We start from the raw sequence: 23,334 nt of genomic DNA, 5'->3' as shown, positions 1-23,334 counted from the left end.
CTTATACACTTACCTGTAATTTCCCGAACGGTGCGGAACACGTTGAGTTTTTCCGGGTCCAACGCTTCAATGTTATGATAGATATCCCTGTGAATAAAAAGAGATCAGAATGACAAAAACAAATCAAGTAAAAGAAAAAAAGAATGTGTTTTAGTATTTCCATCTGTATGTGTAAGGGATATACCTACTTAGAATAGAATAAAATAGTCCTTTATTGTCATTGTACATGTACAACAAAAATGCGATACTTACAGGAAATTTTCTTACTTACAGGTAAGAAAAGTTTGCTACATTTACCAGCTGAAGAGGTAAATCATGTATGTGTACTGAGAATACCTGATTGGGATATTTTAAGTGAACTATATTAAATACATATGAATGAATGCAAACAAATAGTACTGTATATCCATGCAGACATAACTAACCACTAACATTATTCAGATTAATCCATCCAATTAACAGTTTGATTCAATCTGTATCACACTGTTAATAGCTCGATGGTATTTAAAATACCATATTTTCACAAGTATTATAATCAGTTTTATTTCAAATTGCAATTTTGAGTCAAAAACAAAGTTTCTGATTATTGAGAGAACAACTCAATAAAGGAGACTGAGAATGGAGAATAAAAGGAAGGAAGCAGTCAGCAGATACAGCGGTGGAGAAGCTGACACAGCCCCGGAGAGATCTTTGCACAGAGAGGTCACACTTAGCCACTCTAAACTAACATCTGTTAAGCACACATGCTCTAAATGTGTCCATCATGGATGTTCACTTGTGTGCTAGCTGAAGAGTATCATCTATCTTAATTAATAATTGAATCAATCCCCCAATCTGTATGCCAGGTGACCCAAATTAAACACACCATCTATGCTATGAGACCAACAGGTGCACATTTAGTCTAGTTGAAGGCTAAAATGGTCACAGTGGACTAGCAGCTGCGATTTTTACTTTTAGTTACTTCCAACTTCAGTGGAGTGTGCACTACCTGTGGGCTCTTTTTCAACAATCCACTGTGAATGCTCAGTGCTCGCTCAGCTGAATACAGAAAGGCTGAATGGAATGGGAAAAGCCATTTTATATTTAGGCAGATTTTTTTTCTCCCACACTGTCTTCAGTCATTCCGATAAGCTGAATCTTCTCAGCTCTCACCCTTTGATTCCAGTAATGAGGAACACCAGGTTGCCATTGATTTTGGTGCAGTTGACAAACTTGTCAATGTTGTTGGAGTCCACTGTCTGAGCAGTCTGTAGGCTTGCTGTGCCTATCCCATCACATGCTGAAAGAAACACAGTGAAACCGTGAAGAGAAAAAATTGCATCAATTAATTCAATGGTGCAAACATGCAAAATACGAGGTAGATTAGGGGTTTGATGCAATCAGGACATGTACTTTTCCTGCATTTGCCAAAATAAACCCAATAGTGAAACTGACAACAGTGCATACATACAACTATATAGTGTTAATAATAAAATAGCTAAATCGATGGAGACAAACATTCAGTAATTATCTGCTGCAACTATATGTTTGAATTTTACCTTTTGGACAGATGTCAGTACAAGGGATGCACATCTTAATGCGATTCTCCTCCACCTCCATCTTGTTACTGGGGCATGCTCTCACACAGGAGCTGTGGTCTACCACAAAGTTATCTGGAAAACAATTCATTGTAAATGTCAAATACAGATGGCTGCTGTTTGTCACACTGGAACATACAGAACAATAAGTGGCAGTGGAGTGTAGGCAATCACATAAAAAAAGTGCTGAAAGTGACTTTGAAAGTGACTTTGCCTCACCATTATTTTTATTTATTTATTTGGTTATTTATTTACTTATTTTGCATAGGATTTATGTGAAAAACTACCAAAATAAAAAAGCTGCATACTTTCATAACAGTAAACAGTTAAATGTTTATATTATTCTCTATCCTGTGTCTGTTTAAAAGTAACAATGCCTCGAAGCGCAGAGCTCCTCTTCCCTCCCTGCTGGTTGGCCTTTTCAGTGATGTTTTGAACAGCATGGGGTGTCTACAATTAGTTGTGGGTGTGGTGAGTGATTAGCTTGTGGTTAGCAGTGGCCAAAGAATAATTTATGAATAAAATGACTAAACATTATACACAGGAGTGAGAAGAGCTATGCTGCTAGTGCAGACGCAGGCCTCTACTTCCCCGTCACCTGTACTGGCTTTGCAAACAAGACTGCTTGTCAAGATGACATGTTGGAACGACCATTGACCATTTATGTACCCCCAAGAAGTGTAACAGTGTAGCAAGTCAACCATCCATCCATCTTCTTAACCACTTATCTAATTTAGGGTCGTGGGGATGCTGGAACTTAAACCAGCTTTCACAGGGTGAGAGGCTATGTACATCCTGGACTGCCAACTTATACGTACAATGGCAGTTATGTCAATTGGACTGGACTTAAAAGAAAAAAGAACATACAAATGTGAGAACCCAGCCTAACAAATACATCCCATGCCTCTTATTCTGACCTAAACTTTAAAACTTAATGATGTAACTTGACTTTTTCTACTCCTAACACAAAACTTTATACAAGTTTTACTTTTAAACAGCCATTTGCTGAAATTAAAATAAAAGTCCTTTGCAAAATGTCGCTTTTACAAAACTGTAAAAGTCAAATTCATCCTCACAGACATAGTCACGCTCACACACACATAAAGACTATTTTAGGAAAGAGACAAGCTATATTTATGTTGCTAGTATTTGCCCTAAAAATGATCTACCAGCAGTAATGAGAAAGTTATGAGAAACCTAAGGAGTAAATGCAATTCAAGAAGCAGCTGCATTTATCTTCCAGTCCAATGCAAATGAGGGTTATAAAGAACATAACAGGCATTGCTACTGTCCATTCCTCCTGCTTGTGGGTCTTGAAGACCAAGGAAATCAGCTGATGGATTGCACATGGATGCAGGTGTAATTATCCACAGTGAACTGAAACTGTCCCATTAAATTAGTACTTAAAGTGTAGCTATGTAGAGGTTATGACTTAAGATTAATGTTTAAAGCAGTATGCATGTATGTGAAGTATCCATGTTTGTGTGTGGGGGTGTGTTTGTCTGTGTGTGTATGTATGTATGTTTGTGTTTGTCCAGGTGGTCAGACTTACGTGGACACTTCTTGACGCAGAAAGCTCCATAGGTGTACTTTGCCCTAGGGTTATGCTCCAGCTGGAAGGTGGTAGGGTTGTAGACAAATGGCTGAGGGCACTGGGTCACACATGCCCCACTGTCATTAAAGTTGGTGCAGGCCTGCAAACATCCACATAAGTATTATTAGCAGTAGTAGTTGTAGTAATAGTACTAGTACTTGTAGTGGTAGTAGTATATTTACATGATCCGTACACAGTCACAGATTAGGTTACTTTTGATTGTGTGGCCAAAATCTGGTTTCACGTTTATTCATAACTGCTGCCAGCCTGACCCCAGGTTTGTATTGCAATTTCCTTTCAATGTCCAGTAGTGATATTACTGAAAGGTGGAGATGGAGACTATCAGCATGCACCCAATGATATTACAATCAGTTTAATTTTACTAAGAAAAATCAAGCCGGAGTGGAAAAAAGTAGATACAGAAATCGTATTTTGCTTGATTCTTTTTAAAAAAGTTAAGCTACAGAATTTTAGTCTGGTTGAGCTCTGGACTTTGACTGGGCCATTGGAATACCTTGATCGTTTTCTTTTCCAACTATTAATTTTTAGATTTGCTGTACTTCCCATCACAGTCTTGTTGTACGACCCAATTTGGACTAAGCTGTAGCCACGACGCAGACAACTTGACATATGACTTAACAATACAGAAGAGTTCAGGTTAACCTAATAACTCCAAAGTGGCCAGATTCTATGGCTACAAAACAAACCTGAATCCTCACCCGTCTACCAACGTGTTTAATAGTTGGTATGGGGTGTTTATAACATCCTGTGTTTTGTATTTGGCAATAATAATAATGGGTTGGATTTATATAGCGCTTTTCAAGGCACCCAAAGCGCTTTACAATACCACTATTCATTCACTCTCGCATTCACACACTGGTGGAGGTTGTAGCCACAGATGCCCTGGGGCAGACTGACAGAAGCGAGGCTGCCATATCGCACCATCGGCCCCTCTGGCCATCACCAGTAGGCGGTAGGGTAAAGTGTCTTGCCCAAGGACACAATGACCAGGACAGAGAGCCCGGGGACTGAACCGGCGACCTTCCGGTTACAGATGCGCTTCCCAACCCCTGAGCCACAGTCGCAAATGTGTCACTATGGCCACACATTGCAACTTTAATCTTGTGTGTCCCAAAATGACCAAAAGTCTTGTTTGTTAAGGTTTGTTAAGATACAAATTTGCCCACCCAAGCTATACAGCATTGTTCTTTTTAAAGAGAAAAGGCTTTCTCCTGGCATCTTTCCAAACAACCTATACTTGTTCAGTCATTTTTAGTTATGCAATTGTACTGTCCTGAACTTTAACATCCATCCATTTTCTTCTGCTTATTCGGGGCCGGGTCATGGCCAAGCAGAGAAGCCCTCCCTCTCCCCAGCCACCTCCTCCACCTTATCCGGGGGAACGCCAAGGTGTTCTCAGGCCAGCCGAGAGATATAATCTCTCCAGCGTGTCCTGGGACATGCCCGGAAAACCTTACCCAGGAGGCGCCCAGGGGGGCATCCTTGTCAGATGCCTGAACCACCTCAGCTGGCTCATTTCGATGTGGAGGAGCAACGGCTCTAGTCCCGAACTTGGCCGAACTTCTCACCCTATGTCTAAGGGAGAGACCAGCCACCCTTCGGAGGAAACCCATTTCTGCCGCTTGTATTTGCGATCTCGTTTTTTTCGGTCACTACCCACAGCTCGTGACCATAGGTGAGGGTAGGGACGTAGATCGACCGGTAAATTGAGAGCTTCACTTGTACACTCAGCTCTCTCTTCACCACAACAGACCGGGCCAGCATCCGCATCACTGCAGTCGCTGCACCAATCTGTCTGTCTCCCAATCCCTTCTCCCATCCCTCGTGAACAAAACCCTGAGATACTTGAACTCCTCCACTTGGGGCAGGGTCTCGTCCCTGACCCGGAGTGGGCACTCCACCCTTTTCCGGGCGAGGACCATAGCCTCAGTTTTGGAGGTGCTGATTCTCATTCCCACCGCTTCACACTCGGCTGCGAACCGTTCCAAGGCGAGCTGGAGCCCATCACCTGATGAAGCCAACAGGACCACATCATCTGCGAAAAGCAGAGATGAGATCCTGAGACCACCGAAGTGAAAGCCTTCCGCCACTTGGCTACACCTAGAAATTCTGTCCATAAAAATTATGAACAGAATCGGTGACAAAGAGCAGCCCTGGCGGAGCCCATCACCCACCGGGAACGAGTCCGACTTATTGCCAGCTATGTGGACCAAGCTCTTGCAATGTTCGTATAAGGACTGAATGGCCCGTAGCAATGGGAACTTTAACATGTAACATGCTAACTGAGGCCTGTAGAGTCTGAGATGTAACTCTTGGACTTTTGGTAGTTTCTCTGAGTATTTGACCTTGGGAAGATGAACGACTTTCTTAAGTGTTTCCTACTTGAATGAACAATTTTTGTCACTGTAGGCTGATGGAGTTGTCCGTTTCCAGATTGGGCAGCAACAATTGCTTCTTTAAGCTCATTACTGATGTCTTTCCTATTTAGCATTGTGTTAACACACACTGAAATGCTTTTCACCTCGACTTCATTATTATTTTGTTATTGCAGTACCTGCCAGTCCATTGTAAAAATTAATAACAAATATGATTGAAATACTGATGAATTTAATTATACTTTGTTTTACTTTACACCCAGAGGTTGACTATATGCACACACTGGTACAACTGTTAGGCTACGTAATTATAATGCATGTGGAACTTGATTTTCTGGATGTTTGCTTGAGGAAATTTTCTCTGACTGGACCTCCTTAAATTTTAATTGAATATTCCTGTACTAAGACATGTACTTATTCTATATGTGTTTACAGACCCTAAAAAACATATACTTGTACACATTTAATGTTATCTATGATAATAATATAGAAATAAATTCTTGTGTCTAAAGACTTTGAATTTGCCAGGATTCAATCAAGAATTTACTTTGCCATTTTCTCAATTTTATGATGATTGTGAAGAGAACGGAAGAATAAAAAATTATGATACAGAACTTGCTTTTCCAAAGCCAGGAAGAAGAGCTCGATTAGCCACGGACTCACAGCCTCAGAAACAAGTTTAACATGAAAACAAGCACAGATAAAAGTGATAAAGCACATGGCAAAAAGTCAGAATGAAGAGTTCCCAGTGAAGTCTATATTTAACAATGACACTCATGTCAGGAAGAAAAGAGAATTAAATGTCATCAAACGATATTTGCCATACAAGTGGCATTTAAAAACTGAGTGAAATCCATTTTAAGAGGTACCTGAAATTGAAGGAAGGAAAAAGTCACAAGTAAAATGTGTCAGACTTAAGAAACCAAAAAAAAAAGAAGAAGAAGAAGAGAAACGTAAAACAAAGTGTTAACACAAAATGTTATCTGCGTAACCATATTGACATGGTAATATCACCAGGAAAATGATCACTTTAACCTCTTTTGTCACGCCGTAATGATGTAAAGTGTGTGTATGTGTGTGTGTGTGTGTGTTCACTTACAAAGCAGTCTGTGTCCTTTGGGCCATAACAGCCACCTGCACACTCACGGTGGCAGCAGTCACTAACAAAGGGACCAAAGCAACGGCCGTCACACTGCTCCGCACACACTGTCTTAGTTACTTTGAAGTTACAGGCATGTTAAAAAGAGAGAGACACAAACAAAGGATAAAATGTATATACAATACACGTACTTTATGCATACATATATAAAACGTAAACACAACACAGTCTTAGAATGTGTCTGTCTAGCCAGTTCAAATGGCAGGTGAAGATAAAAAAATTTAAGCCCAGTCACTGGAAAGTTGTCACTGTAAAACCTTTGAGAGGTGGGGGGGTAACGTCAACTTCATCATCTGCTCTGGAAGTTATATATACTATACTAACCTACCTACCATCTATTGCTTTGTAAAATGCATGCATACACATGTTTTTACATGTGTCTGTGTCTGGTGAGTTCAGCTGAAGCAGAAGTTCTTTTTACCACCTACTAGCTATCTTCAATCATGTTTTCATCTCTGCTCTCGTCTGCTGTCTGGCTCAGTGCAACAAAGACATAGCGATTCTTATCTGAATGTACTACCAAAGTGAACATCTGTCCACCTTTGCAATCATATGGGCGGCCGCATGTCTGTGTGCCTTTCTTCTTGACAGCCATATATAAATGTACATAGGACCCTGCTATTTCACAGGTAAAGACAGCTGGTAATTGACATAGCTTAAGTGTCAGCAGTGGGACTTTCATTATAGAGCAGGAATACATAACTAAGCAGTTATGGATGAACCAGTAAAGTTGGCACAAGATAAAGTATTGGGGTGGGTTAAAAAAAGATATTATACATAGTGGTTTGGATAAATGGATGTACTGTAATTACAAATTAAACTATTTGCATAATTTTGTTGTTATCATATTTACTTTTACTTCTAAATGACTGAGGCTCTCTGTTCTTTTTATACTCAGTCATGTTGGTAATTAGTGACAGCTATGGCTTTTGGTTGTATGAGGTGAAAGATGCTCGACGATGTGGAGCCAGCGTTAACTGAACACAAACAACAAAAGCTTGTAATAAGAATAAAATTCAATGTCATTTTAAGAATATATTTGGTGATAAAGGTTAAAGCGAACTGGTCAGAACTGAAACTAAGAAAGTAAATTGCAACAGTAAATATTACTGGGGAACGTAAGGCTACTATTGTACACCATTACACATCTATTGGTGGTGCTTATTTTTGTTTTGAGCAGGGCCATTGTTTTTTTGATCTGTGTTATGTTTCCCTGCAGCCTTGTGTTGACAGGACACCATCACCATGATAGATAAAAGCTATGGACAAGTCGCCAAACAAACATGGACACACAGACACACACACTCATGCTACTGAGTGGAAAGCTACTGATTTACCATCAGTAGCATTCAATTAACAGTGCCTGGCCTGCATTGATATGGTCTGCTTTATTCAAAAGACACTTTGTCAAAATAATGGCCAAGCCACATCGCCAGAGACGGACACAATTATGTTTGTTAATTTGGCTTTAAAAATCCACTTTAACCTCCTAGGACCTGGCGTCCACATATGTGGACATCACATTTTGGGTTATTTAGACCAAAATACTAAATTTTGCTCTACAAGGGCCTGATATCCACTTATGAGGACATTATACTGCTACTGTTCTATCACAATTTTAAATGAATATCCTCATATGTGGCTCTTATTTTTATTAAAAACAAAAATAAGGTAAAAAAAAAAAAATCGGGCCCCAATGTGACCAAATATCAATGAGAAATTAAAAATGCATGCCGTGGAAGAGTTCAGGTCTTAGGAGGTTAAGAATAACTAAAGACAAAAAACAAAACAAATCAAATTACAGACATCACTCACAGGAACCAATGCCTCTGAGTTCCCCTGTGAATTTATTATTATTATTATTATTATTATTGGGCACATATGGTTCTCAACACCTGTCTTTTTCTGAGACAAAATATTCAGTTAATTTTTCAATTTATTCTTAATTGTAACTTTATTTAAATAGGGAATGAATGTCTATAGATCAAATGTTTGCCTTACAGCGCAATGGCTCAAAAGTTTACAGTTAAAAGGTAGCAGTTTGACACAGGAGGTCAATTCAATTGCATATCAGTTACAGTGATTCCCAATGTTGAAAGTGAAATGACTTCTTAAAGCAAAGGGAAAACATATCAATGATAAATAGTGTGCTTAATTTGACAAGTATAAGTCTTTATTTGCTAATTAATACCCTTGTTAATGCCGTATTTTTGAAATTATTTGCATTTCAAAAATGCCTCATTAACTAGATGTAGTGATAAGGCTATGATGAATAAACTGAAATGAATAAACACCTTCATCATGGGATGTTTGTGAATAGATACGCTTCTTTTTTTTTATCTATGAGCTGATAGATCTGAGATATTCACCACTTGTAGTCTCACAGTGTTTCTATTTTGTGTGTTTCGAAGGTCCAGAAGTTTATTTTGATGCAATTTAACATGGGAAAGATGGAGCAAAACTTCCTCTTTGCATTTCACGCAGTGCACACACAGAGACACACACACACACACACACACACACACACACACACACACACACACACACACACACACATATATATATATTATACCACAATCACCACCCAGTTCAAAGGGTCTGATGTCATCTGTTATTATCAAGGACCACAGAACTTGTCAGTTGCGATCTCTGCAGCCAGTGGTACAACTAATAAAAATTGCTGTTTCGTTTAGAGCAGGTGTGAGTACTTTATCCTGTATCCTTTTATAGAACATAACATGTACTTCTATGGAAAAAAACTACCTCTGCTGACAGAGATCCAGTTTTTTATGTGAGAGACTCAGTAAAGAGAGTGGTTTTGAATTGTAATTTACTTCCTCGGTGTATTTGGTTCATCATAATTAAACTTCATAATTAAAAGCATTCCAGTGCAAGAAAAAAAGCTCTTCTTTTTTGAAAGCAAGTAAAATAAAAGATGAATCATGGCATCCACAAATAAATGGATGAGGATAGAGAGATGGCGCGATCACAGCTGAAACAAGGCAGATAGATGGGGCCAGGGCTTATCTGGGCCTCCTCTGTGACGTGTTGTTAACAGGTTCTGGTCAAACAGTTCATTCCTCATTATCTTAACGAGATCACAACCACAGAACAAATAAGATGTGACATGCCAGGGTTGGAAGGCATAGATGAAGTGGTCTAAGTACGAAGTGATGGACAAAGAGCAAGAACTTGATGAAGGGTGGTACAATAAAAAAAAGGAATGTGAGAGGTAAAGAGGTATGTAATGAGGAAAGAAATGTGAGCATGTGTCCATGTGAGTACATAATTTTGTTTCTGACTAAAACTAAATGTGTACATACAGTTTGCTATAGGTCAAAAATATACTAAATATGAAGTCTTCCTGTGGATGTTAGTATGTGTTAAACACAGATAGAAGGGTGAGCCACTGTGGGCTGTGAAGAGGGCTTGTAGAGCTAACCATTAACAAAAGTGCAGCCTTAAAAATTACCATTTTATGACACCTAATTAATTTAAGCACAGTTACTCTGAACTACGCTGGAAAACAATGCAATTGTAACAAAATAATTCTTTAGTATTAGTAAAAATATAATTTTTTTTAAATTAATTTTATTGTTAAAAAGTGGCCTTATTTGATGTTTACTTGTGTAGGCAAAAGCATGTTGCATTAGCCAATCTCTCTCTCTAGCCAATGTTTACCGAACACCTCAGAACTCGTTAAGTTAATTGCATTCTGAAGCATCAGAATATGCACAACATTGTCGTCAGTGCTGCCGTGCTGCTACTGACTAAATTTGAATGAGACCAGATGCTGGATGCTGGCATGCATGACTTAGCTGTTGCTGCAGCCTTTCATGTCCATGAGACAACGATTTCTGATCTGCCTATTGGTCGACTTGGTCAACATTTGACTGGATAGAGTAAAAATGAAATACTCCAACATGCATTTGTGCAATTCTTGCAGCAGGATCCCAGCCCCGTGGCTGTTTCAGCAGGACAAAGCCAACCTTCACACTGCCAGGGTAGTTAAGGCCTTTCTGGATCAGGAGCATATCCAGACACTTGCTTGGCCAGCATTTAAACCCAATATTTCTTCAAATGCAGCCACAACCAGTGAGCATTACACAGCTGCAGGCTGCACTCATCCAGGAATGGAGAGCAATTCCTCAACAGCAGGTCTAAACACTTGTGCAGTCCATGCACAGATGGGTGACGGCTTGCATCACATCCAGATGAGGCTATGCCTTGTCAGAAACATGTTGTATACAATTAAGAATTGCTTTTCCTGACAGGTATGAGAGCCAAAACCATCATTAGCATTACAATCATCACCGGTTCCCAACCTAAACAGCACTCCCCATGCCTGAGGTGTGGGACTCATCATCAGAAAATATGTGACGAACCCTCTCTTACAACATTCTCAAATGTTTTTTTCTAAAAAGCCTTGTTTTGTATTTTTCAGAACTGTAGAACAATGTTAAAATGGAGGGATTGTTGCTGTTCCTGTTTCACTACTTGCAGTTAGGCTGTCACATATCATTTGCATCACAGTGAAACTTTTGTTATCTTTTAATGATCCGGTTTAAAATAAGAGCTTTCCTCATAGGTGAAGACAAGAAACAACCACTCATCACAGCCTTGTGTAAAATGTTTTTCCTTTTGTAGACTGCAAGTTATTTAATCAGTGAATGTAGATGATGTTGTTTTTTGTCCTTGAATCTAGGATTTTTGTATTAATGATCTTTAATAAGGTTAACACAGAAGATTTGTCTGATTTTTAAATTGCCGGTAAAACTTTGTTTTTTAGAAATTTCCAACCAGTAGTACTAATAAAATCCGTGTGACGACGTCTATTTAATACCAGTCAAAGCCACATCAAACTTTCTGCTTGATAGAATGATCTAAAGAGCATCCCTGTTTTGATTATTTTGATCTGATCTGTTGATTATACATTTTTGAGGCTAAAATTCCTTTGCATTGTGGAGCTGTGTTCATTAAAATACCAGAATATCATGTGTGTTAATTTGGAGAGCATACAGTCTCCTCAAAAGAAATGATGACTTTCAACAGCAAAAAAACCCCAAAGAAAAATCTGATGTCATCCCTTTGGGGCAACAAGCAGGAAAACCTTCACTTTATGGAATTCAAATATAATTTTAGATGCTAATTTATTGGTGATATTCTCATGTCCCGTTTCCACAGAGGCAGCATGGGGTTGTGCTTAGTTTGTGAGTAATATGCTTACAAACTACTGTGCTCAATCCTGCCTCTTATTTCCATAAACACCTGTTGCCACTGATTTGCAGTGCAGCTCTTGTGTAATGTGGCATACCTCTGCCTTTTTCCCTGTTTCTCTTGATTAGGACTAGCTTCTTGACAGCCATTCTTTCACTTAGACCATTTCTAAAGAAGCTTCGGTGAACAGTAGATGGTTCTACTGAAGGGCTGGATGGTCCTCTCCTCTCAGGTCCTCTATGAGGTCTTTGCTGGGTTTTTTAAAAATATATTTCTTGGGACATGACTTTCTGATACTTTTCATCTGCTTTTTTAGACCTACCACTTCTTTTGTCCTCCACTTGTCCAGTTTCCTCAAGTTTTTTTCTATTTAAGAACACACTGCACACCATGCTAAAGACATGCCAAGTTTTTGCACTTTAGGAATTACCTCACCTGAATACAGTTAACAGGTCATCAGCAAGACTCTATAGAACTTGACTGCATGCTGCGGTGACAATTCAGCCATTTGATTCATGTTACAGCAGTTCATCAGTGAATGATCATGGCGCAATAAAAGTACTTTTAGAAGTACATTTTTCCAAACATTTACATTTACTTAGGAGTTACCAATCCAGCATGCAGTCAAGTTCTATACCCTTGCTGATGACCTACTAATTTTATTAATTTGTGTTGCAACAGGGACACATGGAAAAGTTTCAGGACACCGGCCCTCGAGGACTGGAGTTTGAGACCCCTGGGTTAAACTAAAGACTTAACCCTTTGTCACCAATGTATCAAACAGGCTGCCTAAACTATTTTTGTAATTTTGCCTGTGAAACTACATAATATTATGGTTATGGTTGTCCCCAGCTAATATATCTATCTACACACATATTACAGTGTTGGTCAATACAGTCTATATTTTAACACAAAGTTGTATTTCTTTTTATGACTAGTATAAACCAAACAAAATAAATGCAAAATATCAACAAGTGAGCAAAAAGATAAAGGTCTTTGATTATTTGGAAAATTGTTTTTGGCCTAGTGTCTAATGTCTCAAAGTTGATATTGTGATTTAGTGAAATTTGCCCAATCAAACAGATGACTCAACTTTAATTCAAGAATAAGAGATTTGTCATTTACAAAAATGGCACTTTCATTTCCTGTTTTCAAACTGAAAGATGCTGCAGTAACAAGTCTCACAGTTCATAACACTGTTCACGCACATACACGCACATATACACACACACGGCCTCGAGGGCCGGTGTCCTGCAGGTTTTAGATCTCACCCTGGGTCAACACACCTGAATCAAATGATTAGTTCATTACCAGGCCTCTGGAGAACTTCAAGACATGTTGACGAGGTAATTTAGCCATTTGAATCAGCTGTGTTGGATCAAGGACACATCTAAAACCTGCAGGACACCGGCCCTTGAGGCCTGGAGTTCAAGACCCCTGCCTTAGATGGAGTCACATGGATGTATACATAAATGACATCCAAAGGTATATCCACTAAATAAAGCTTGGAATCTCGTTCCAAGTACATTGCCAGGTATGCTAAAGATATGCTAAATTTTATTTTTGACCCACAACAGTTATCAGTAAAGTTTTGATGCATGCAAAAGTCACTCAGTGGTGATTCTAACAACTCGAAGTTCTAATCAGATAATAATAATTAACTTACAGCTTTGGCACTGGTCCTCTTTGGGTCCCCAGCAACGGCCATTGCAGGAACGGTGGCATTTTTGACCTGCACAGAGGTTCAAGGAAAGAGACTATTGGCATTTCAAACTGCAACTTCACAAACTATTGTCAGTGTCATTCAACCTTAAAACAGACCAGAGAATTGCTGCTGGAGTTTGTCTTCAAGCACTCAACCAAAGGCAAACCAAACTCACATAGTGAACAAAACTATGGAGGATCATGTGGTTTAACTTTGAATTCACTTAATATCTATTTGTATGTTTTTCTTTGGATATGCATGCATAGGTGCATTCTGTTTGCTCACACTGAGCAATTGTGACCTTTTTAAAACTTTGAATAAGTCTTTCTTCTGTTATACCACAATAGTGTCTTTCTCGCCTAGTTATGCAACAGCTCAACTTCTTCCTGGATATAATCCTGTACATGTTAGGATTGATTTTTAGATTTTAATGTTCATTGACTTCCTTCAAATCCCTTTATTGGTATTTTTTAGGGATACAATTGTGCAATTTGTGCTAATGTTCTTCTTTTTATTTTTGGCTCTTGGTCCTTCTTTTCTGTTTGAGTCCTGCTTATGCACCAAATAATTAAAGTTATTGCCATCATTGCAATTATGATTGTAATCATTGAACTGTAGGTACTGCAAGTAGCATGCAGCAGTTAATTTCGTTAATATGACGATGATACTACATTTAACTGATACAATCTTAAGAGTTAAGAAAAAAACCTTTGAATTCTCAACATTGTTTTTTTTATACATATATATTTTAAGGCAGGAAAGATCCATCTTCCTTGACTGATATATGCTGTTGTGGTAATAAAATCCAAAATAACCTTGGCACAGGTTATTTTGGGAAAATGAGATGATTATTTTTGCCACTTCACGCTAAACCAGCCCAGCATGAAGCCAGCATAAAAGCAGTAAAGGAGCGGTAAGCAGCATCATACCCTCAGAGCTTTAGCCAGTGCCTTTCTGGGTTTTTGGAGGACTTAATTGACTGTCTAGTAATTGACTGCTGGGAGAAGTGAGTCTGGATAAGTGCAGAAGTGCTGTCCTCTGTCCATCAGCCTCTCCAGATGAGAGCTATTAGCATCCGACTGACTCCATTGCTCAACATGAGAATCTCCATCTTCTGCCCTCTTCTTCTTCCTCATTTTTGAGCCCATCTACTACACATTTTTCTCTTCATCCATCACTTATAGATTCATCACTCCTCTGTAGCTCTCTTTCCCTTAGTGCCTATTCCTGTCCCTTTTTTCTTAAACCACTACATTTCTCTATTTTTTTTCTGTTTCTCCAGTGTGTCCCTATTGAACTGACAATTTAGTAAAATTTGAGAGAAAGGCTGGCAGCTTTGTCTGTATGAAAGCAGTATACAAATGGGATATTAATACAAATGTCCGCCAGCCATACAGGCAGAACTTCTGCTGTTCTTCCTTAATTCTTTGTTCTTCTCCGTGCTATGTGCCCCAGGAAGTCAAGTCAAAGAGTTTTCATTCAGTGACCATGGCCTTCACTATCTCAGCTTCTAAATCCTCATTGACCTTGTATAAGACCGTCAAACCCCCTTTCCCGGAATGCACCGTAATCTTTAACATCCCCTGAAGGTTAAAATGTTGAAACTGCTGCCATACCAGCGTCAGTGTACAGCAAGCGAAAGATGGAGGTGTTTAAACAGAATCAACAGGGCATCAGTTTAAAAAAACAGAAAAAAAGATCACAGTCCTATTTTGAAACCAATAACATAACACAACCATGGCACAAATAAGTCACAAGCAAAACAACATGAAGCTTGTGTCGCCGCAAAAAATGAAACAGAGATTATGTTCTCAATTGTGGATTACAAGTTTGCAGACCCTTGATCTTTCAGCGAGGGTGGAAGACTTGCAAAGGAGTCGGGGTCGATCAAGGGCTAACAGGGCTGCAGGGAGGAGGGTGATTGAGCAGAATATCAATGCTTGGAGCTTTTAGCATGCATCTGAAGCCCTCAGCTAGTACTATGAGATGATTCCAAGGACATATGCATCAAAAAGGAAAAGTCTGTTTGTTTATATCAGAGTCAGTGATAGCGTATTTTATCATTTGTTTATTTGTTTCCATTTGTAAATGAATGAGATGAGACAGTTTGAAAAAAAAACGTGAAAACAACATTGGATTTAAATGTCAAAAAGTGTGAGAAATTAATGTTAATTAAAAACAAAAAGAAACGAGTATGCTAAGAGGTTTAGTCAGCAAATTAATAATAATGGGTCAGAGGAGATCAGTAAATGCATTGTTATTTCACTGATCATCCCCTGTCCTCTGACAGATTGAGTATGTGTATTTCACACTAATAAATCCCATCATAATGCTATGCATTCATTAACGGGTCTTCCAGCTGGCTACAGAAGGACATTTAAGTGATGTGAGCTAGCAGTCATTGTGAATTGTTATGGTAAGCAGGGTGACAGAATAGGGTCAAAGGGTGATTTTGTGATGACAGTGTTTTGCTGCTCACATTCAGTCATTTATTGTGAATCGACCAGGTTGTGATAATGGGCCTCCTCTGGATCCTTTCTTTTGTCAAAGATAACCTGCCACTGAAAGACCTTGGCAAGTGTGTGGGGAATAATTGTGAAAAGACATTTTTAAAGACTAATTCAGAATTAGCACAAATTCCTGCAAATTTGAGTTACAGAAACTGCCAGGTAGAGTGGCCGTGACTTCATTCAAGTTTGTTTAAGCAACTGAGCCATCACATCTGCTACCCTCATTATCAGGGTACACTGTCTCAGCTACTTTTTTTTTTTAAATCAAGAAATAAATTAAATGACAGGTGAGAGAAATTAAAGATTATTATTATTATTATTATTATTATTATTACTAGGTTGTTTAAAAGGGAAAAAAAACTGTCTATCAGTTGCAAAACTACCTTAAATATATACCATAAATAAACTAAATAAAAAAAACAACAACGCCTATTTGGTAAAAGTTTGATTGGTAAAACTTTAAAATAAGGTATTGGGCAACAGTAACTCACTCAATGTATAAAAGTGTATTACATACATAAAACAACAGAATGCACACAAACACACACACCCACACACAAAAAAAGGGACCATGTTCCCTTCACCCTCCACATGTTCTCGAGCGCTTCTCTCAGCCCATGGTACTTCTTCTGCTTGTCCACCACCACTATGTCCGGCTGGTTAGCCATCACCAGTTTGTCTTTCTGTATCTAGCTCGGTCATTCTCACCCACACTAGGGAATGTGTCCCATTTTGACCTCCAGGCCATACTCGGCATATGCTCAGGTGACTGGATGGGCCATTCTAGCAGCTTTATTTTGGGATCATTGCCTTTCTGAAACATCCACCCTTGTTTCATATTCATAGCAGATTTTTATCAAGAATGTCTTGTGTTTTGTTACAGTTTTCTATTCATCTGTCTTTCAATTATATGAAGTGTGCCAGTGCAGTATGATGTTCCCACCTCCAAACACTGTCGTTATGGTGTTGTTATGTTCCATAGACTTCAATTTTGGTCTCCTCTGACCCGACTATATTGTCTCAGTATTTCACAGGTTTGTCTAATTGCTTTTTTAGCAAACGTTAAAAACACTTCAACATGCTTTTTTTTTTTCGACAAAGGAGTCTTGCATGGTGAGCTTGCATACAAGCCATGTTGGCTGAGAGTATTACTTATCGTTTTCTTTGAAACAATTGCATGCGCTCATTCAATGTCTTTCTGTAGCTCTCTACAAGTGGCCCTTGACTCTTGGAGAACTCTTCTGATAAATCTATTTACTCCTCTGTCTGAAATCTTGTGGCACACCTGGTCGTCTACACCAGGTTTATGGTAAAGCATGTTTTGATTATGGCCCCAACAGAGCTCACTGGAACTTTAAGTAGTTCAGAAATTCTTCTGCAACCATTGCCTTCAGTGTGTTCTGCAGCAATAAGGTTGCAAAGGTGTTGAGAGAGCTCAGTGGTTTTACCCATCATGTTTCTTGTGTGACACCTTTGTAATGAGACACCTTTTTATAGGCCATCAGTTGGGACATAACCGGCTGATATTAATTTGCACTAAAGTGGCAGGATTGCTTTTTAATTACTGATAGATTTCAGCTTGTGTCATGACATTCCATGCCTTTTTACACCTCCCTTTCTTCATGCATTACTTCTTCAATAGTTCTCCCCTGTGTCATTTCTCATTATTACACATAAAATAATTTATGGACAACATATGGTTTGATTTCTTTGCATGTGTGGCTTGGATAGGTTATTACCGACATCTGATGGAACCCAGTATCACAGCAAAACATGTAATAGACACGCCAGTCCACCTTGTCCATTTCTACAAAACGTGAAATGGACATGCATGGAGAAATTGCATTACTGCATGCAGAAGTTGCATTACCAGTGGGGGGAGATAATATGTTTAAAACCAAGAAGTTGGTAGTGAGCAAAAAATGTGTGAAGTACATTCCATGGTCCTTAATTGCCAGAAACAATTAAGCTAGGCGGCTAATATGTGTTTACATGTAAATGTGCTAATAATGTCTGTTTAAATCCTGTGATTATTTTCACGTTGGGTTGAAACAAAATCTCTCTCTCTGTTGTTACTCCAGCTTACTACAACTCTCTGAAATGTTTTGCATGCATCTACACTTCATTCTACACTTTGGAGAGGAAAAGCATAAAATGGAAACGTTGGACAGGTACGTTGTTTTTGAAATCATCTTTCCACTGATTCAGATTTTTGTTGGGCTTTCCTGGATATCCATATATTTTAAGTGCCTTTTTTGGCTTTTGCAAATAATTTTTTCTCATTTTCTTCATGTGTACCATTTGGGTTACTTACATGTGACACTGCTGTTGGTGGGCACCACCACAGGTTGGATCCTTGGGTACTTGACGATATCTTGCCAATGGATTGTGTCCGCATGGCACAAGAACTTGTTTTGGTCAACATAAACACCTCCATTTAGGATTTCTGTAAGAAAACAAATAAATAAGGGACACACTAAGTACATATATACAAAGAGCTCTCATGTATTTTTACCTGTAGGATGTACCAAATTCAGCATGCTGCCCTTCTCTGGATATGTTTTTCAACTGATTGACTTTTTCCTTCTAATTTTTCAATAACAAAGAACATGACTAGATGAAGTTAAAGCCATAGTCATTAAAAAAACGTAAGGACTACGTTTTTCTTTTACCTGGGGAGAAGAAATTATTTGGGGTGAACAGTTGATTTTGAGTCACACAGATGTAATGATTGCTGTTGGTGTGAAGCACCAAGGACAAAGCCATGTTATATTGCTGTTATTACAACCTCTGATCTTTTCCCATTGTGTTGTTTTTCTCATCCTTTTCCTTCTATGCTGTGAGCCGATAGAATCAATTATGCCCCATGGCCAACATTAAATCCATAGGATTTTATCCTCAGTAAGGGGCAGCAGGCCTAATATTTTTTTTTTTTAATTGTATTTCATCAAGGATGTGATGTATCTCAAATCATAAAATGCTTTCCCTTGTCAAACCAATGATCATCAGGCTTATAGGGACAATTGATCCCCCCCCCCCCACACACACACACACACATAGAAATGTACACCACTGTCTGTTGAATGATTGGATACGGAGGGTGGTTCAGATTATCGTCATGCAGGACTTTAGAGAATGCTTAATCTTGACTTTTATGAGAGAGAGAAAGAGTGCTAAAGAGAAAGAGAGAGACACATAAAGAAAGGCACAAAGAGACGGAATGCAGAAAAGGAAAGAAGAAGTGAAGCCCAGTAGCAGATTTGCATTATTTACAGAGCTTGTGTGTTCTCTATCTCCATACAAACAGATTACTGACACAGGGCTGAAACCGATGAGACACATAATCATACATGAGGCGCCCCACCAGCTCCACACAGAACGAGCCAAATACAATATCATCCCACAAAGGCTCATATAAATAATAATCATTGGATAATAGGTGGCAGTGGTATTACCTACACAGATTCCCCACCCCACAACCCCAGCCACCACCACCCCACCCCCATCTATCTGCATTTGTGCTGGGAGTTAGGGAAGAATTTAATCCTGCTTCTCACCACATAAGCGATATCGCTCGACCAGGAGGAGGCCATGTCTCAAATTCAAATAGTTTACACAATAGAACGATTTGAACCGCAGTTTAGCGAGATACATGTATTTTTTCTGTGTATTCATCTTCATCCTGGCTGGTTTGTTAGCCAACATGTATCAAATGTATACATCAAATTATACATCGGTTATGAAAAATATGTATATATAATTATTATTATAAATATTTAAAGTTTACCGATCTTACAAAATAAAAATACATCATTATTATCACTTTGTAGTGGTGGTGATCTATCTAAAGAAAACAACAACTATGAAACAAGACAAAACATATTTGCTAATCCCTGTGCGTGTAACCTAGAAAGAAATGCTGCTTCGACGAATATCAGCTGGACAGATGCAACAGTCGTGCTCTCAAACACTATGTGTAAATCTCTCACAAGTGGATCCCCTGACTGTCTAACCCATTGTCTAATTCTTTTCACACGTGATGCATTTAGACATGCGCTACGCATACAAAACATGTATTAATAGTCTGACATGACATGTTCATGAATTTAGATTGTAGTTTACTGTAATTCGCTCCCTGAGGGCGCTTTGCCCAGGACAGTTTTAGTATTTCCCATCAGGATATTTCATGGCCTTCCTCATCAAGATATGAACAATTAACAAACAAATATTACATAATAATTACAATAACATTCCCTTCTCATGCAGGCTTTAGTTTTATTAGAAATACATGCTTGGCTTGCATATTTTCTGGCTGTGCAGCTGGTAGCCAGGGGGAGATCAATGGTTAAATTCTGTTGTTGATTGTTTGGTGGGTAGAGAAAATGTCTTAATTAGTTTGCTCATGTAGCTACTACTCATATTTCTGAAATGCACCCCCCTAAATCACCTCCAGCCTTGTCCCGAGAGCAACTCCAAGCATCTCTGTGTGACTGAAGGCTTCAAAAGGTGCAGCAATCTTCAGTATCAGGCTGCATAACCATTGCAGAAAGACAATATGATATTCAAGGCAGCACAAATGTATCCTGGTAATTGCAAAATGATGTTAAGTGCTTTCTTTCTCTTTTTCTTCCCTTTATTGCAGTGTGGGGATGAGTTTGATTAAGACTGGGGGGCAAAAAGCAAACCAATCATCAGAAAAAAAAGGCACATTAATGAGTGCGTAAGGCTGAATTAATTGGTGCAGAGTGAACAACTTAATGAAGACATATGTAGGACAACAAAAACCCCATAAATCTGGCCGAGCTTCTGTAATGTTGGAGAATTACATTATCGTATACCTTTACTTTTTTCTGTACACTTAAGAAAATCCATGTGTTGAATCAGCCCAATCAAGGAAACAGATTTACTGCGATTCTTAACTTCAGTCTCACTTTGTGCTGTCTTTCAGTGTCAGGAAGAGAAACACCCTTGTTTAATAGAGCAACCACAGTAAGCTAGAGAGTAGTTAGAAATATAGACAGGTACCCAGGGACTCAGGAAGACACTCAAACAGTCAGGCTATTACAGTAGATAGATAGGTATTCAATCAAAAAGATAAAGGTGTTTCCTCTATCCTATAGCAGTGGAACTGGGGATTTAGCCCTGGGTCTCCAACATATTGTCTTATTGACTCTGAGAGCTTCAGCTTGGTTTCAGGCGATTGTTGCTATCAGCTCATCAAAACAGTACGGAGAAACTCTGCGGGAAGATCAGGATGCATTCTGGGTCAACAAGGCTAAATGCTCAGGCACACATCCTGTTGGACATCACAGCAGAAGTATTAGTTGCTAGGATGCATTCCTGAGATGGATTGGCAGAAATGCAGCAAAATAAGAGATGAGACATGACATGCAGTATACACATACAGGCACACAAACGCACACAGAAAGAGCATGCTCAAAAGCCCTTGACATATATAAACATTTACAAATATGGCTCATGCTTGCTATTAATGAGGTCCTCATCGCATGGCTTCAGCATCAATTAAATTACCAGATTGCTTTATCAAAAGGTCACTAATTTCAATCTTTGTGTAAGAGCAGGGGCGGGTGGGGAATGTCAGTGCTACTCAGCTGGCCCCTTGCAATTTCTTTTACGCATCAATCATAGTTTCATTTCCAATCAATCTAAGAGAAATGGATGCTTCGCAAGTAAAGCGTAGAGAATGGCACTGCACAGTTTATCTAATTCCACTTACACTGTGTCACCATTCACCGATCTGCCGTTAGAAGAAATAAAATATATATTCAGTAACTGGTTTAGGAATGCTAAAGAATAAAAGAGATGGCAATGGTATCAAAAACATCTAACAACAACATGTACCATGGAATGCAATAAAAATCATACAATTATTAAACAGTGCAAGGTTGTGAAAAATACCATTTTTTTCTTAGTTTTTTTATTGCGTGTTACTATAAAGTTATTGTTATTATACGGTTTTTGAGGGCTAATTTTCAATTTTTAAGTGTAAAAACATAATAAGGAGTAACACATACACACTGTTAAAGTAAAAAAAAAAAAAAAAACTGCCATTGTGATATGATGTATTATCAACTGCCACAGCTGAAAAAGGAATCAAGAAAGTGCAAAAAAAAAAAGTAGTTTCTGGAACTGCCACTTGGGGCTGATGCTAAATGTGAAAACTCCCCATCATTAGAATCTTAGCTTTGTAGCAGAAATAAGCATGTTTACAGTCTGGTACAAACTGTATAACTAACTGTATAACTAAAAAAAACACACAAATGGAAAATTCCTGTGTCTGGTTTTAACACACTGCTCATGCTGCCACCCAGTGCCGTGTCAATCACTGTGCTTTGAGCCACTTGCTTGCCGACAGTAGATGTCAGGACAGCAAATCTCTGCATTTGCTCTACAAATAGGTGATCTACCCTCCAATCCATCATCTGCTGCCACCACGCAGTTCCATCCGTGCCCTACAGTCCCCAGTGTTGTCAATGAGATGCAGTGAGGATGCAGAAATGTAGTTTATCGGCATAGTCTGTTTTCGTAAGAGCGAAATGCAATGTTTTTTTTTCGCTTTAGTGCATTTATTTGTATAATTGTGTAGATATTCACATACAAGAGCAGAAGAAGAAAGAGAAAATAAATTTACTGTGTACATGTTTTTTCCACATAACACTTGTTGAGAGGGATTTGTCCCTGCAGGAGAGAGGTCAGAGTGGAACTTCTATGCCTCTAATAGCATCATGGACCAAATGAAAGAGATCATACCATTATAACATATTCTTCCATAGTCTTGTATTATACAGTATCTTTGTAACTTAAGAGTAAATATAAAGATTTTTAAAAATATTTTCTGTAATGTTTAGAGGAACATAGCAACCTTTAGTAAAGAGTGGGTGGCTATTAAGTCTTGTTCAACATAAAGGAGTCGGCTGTTCAGTTTCTTTAAGTGAATTTTTAATAATTTAGTTTTTGCCTGTGAAAATTAGCATCCCTATGAATATCACAGTGAATTACCAATACACATTTCTACCCAAAATCATTAATCGTTATTTATCAGTACTGACACACCAAATTTCAGTATCCTAAGATATAACCTCCACCAGTAAGCAAAAGACCATGGCTTAACTTTAGCTTCAGAATTATTGCTTACGGGGATATGAAAAATGCATA

At 38.7% G+C, this 23,334-nt stretch overlaps 1 protein-coding gene across 3 annotated transcripts in view; it reads right to left on the bottom strand.

Annotated features, from left to right (window-relative positions):
• Nucleotides 1-23,334, bottom strand: part of erbb4b (erb-b2 receptor tyrosine kinase 4b) — a 328,400-nt gene that overhangs the window by 90,957 nt on the left and 214,109 nt on the right. For 2 of the 3 annotated variants that reach the window (XM_026144463.2, XM_026144462.2), the window contains exons 1-4: nt 3,130-3,258; nt 1,539-1,652; nt 1,153-1,279; nt 14-87 (exon numbers count right to left, since the gene is read on the bottom strand). In XM_026144463.2, the coding sequence (XP_026000248.2) occupies nt 14-87; nt 1,153-1,279; nt 1,539-1,599 (262 nt within the window). In that variant the 5' untranslated portion in view covers nt 1,600-1,652; nt 3,130-3,258. Of the gene's footprint in view, nt 1-13; nt 88-1,152; nt 1,280-1,538; nt 1,653-3,129; nt 3,272-6,666; nt 6,786-13,609; nt 13,676-18,472; nt 18,605-23,334 lie in introns of those variants that run through there. The other variant, XM_026144460.2, reaches the window with a different exon arrangement.

This window comes from Astatotilapia calliptera, chromosome 16 (assembly GCF_964374335.1).
Source record: "Astatotilapia calliptera chromosome 16, fAstCal68.1, whole genome shotgun sequence".
NCBI classification, from domain to species: domain Eukaryota; kingdom Metazoa; phylum Chordata; class Actinopteri; order Cichliformes; family Cichlidae; genus Astatotilapia; species Astatotilapia calliptera.
The sequence above is the reverse complement of the archived record's forward strand: the minus strand, read 5'-3'. Positions and strand labels throughout refer to the sequence as shown.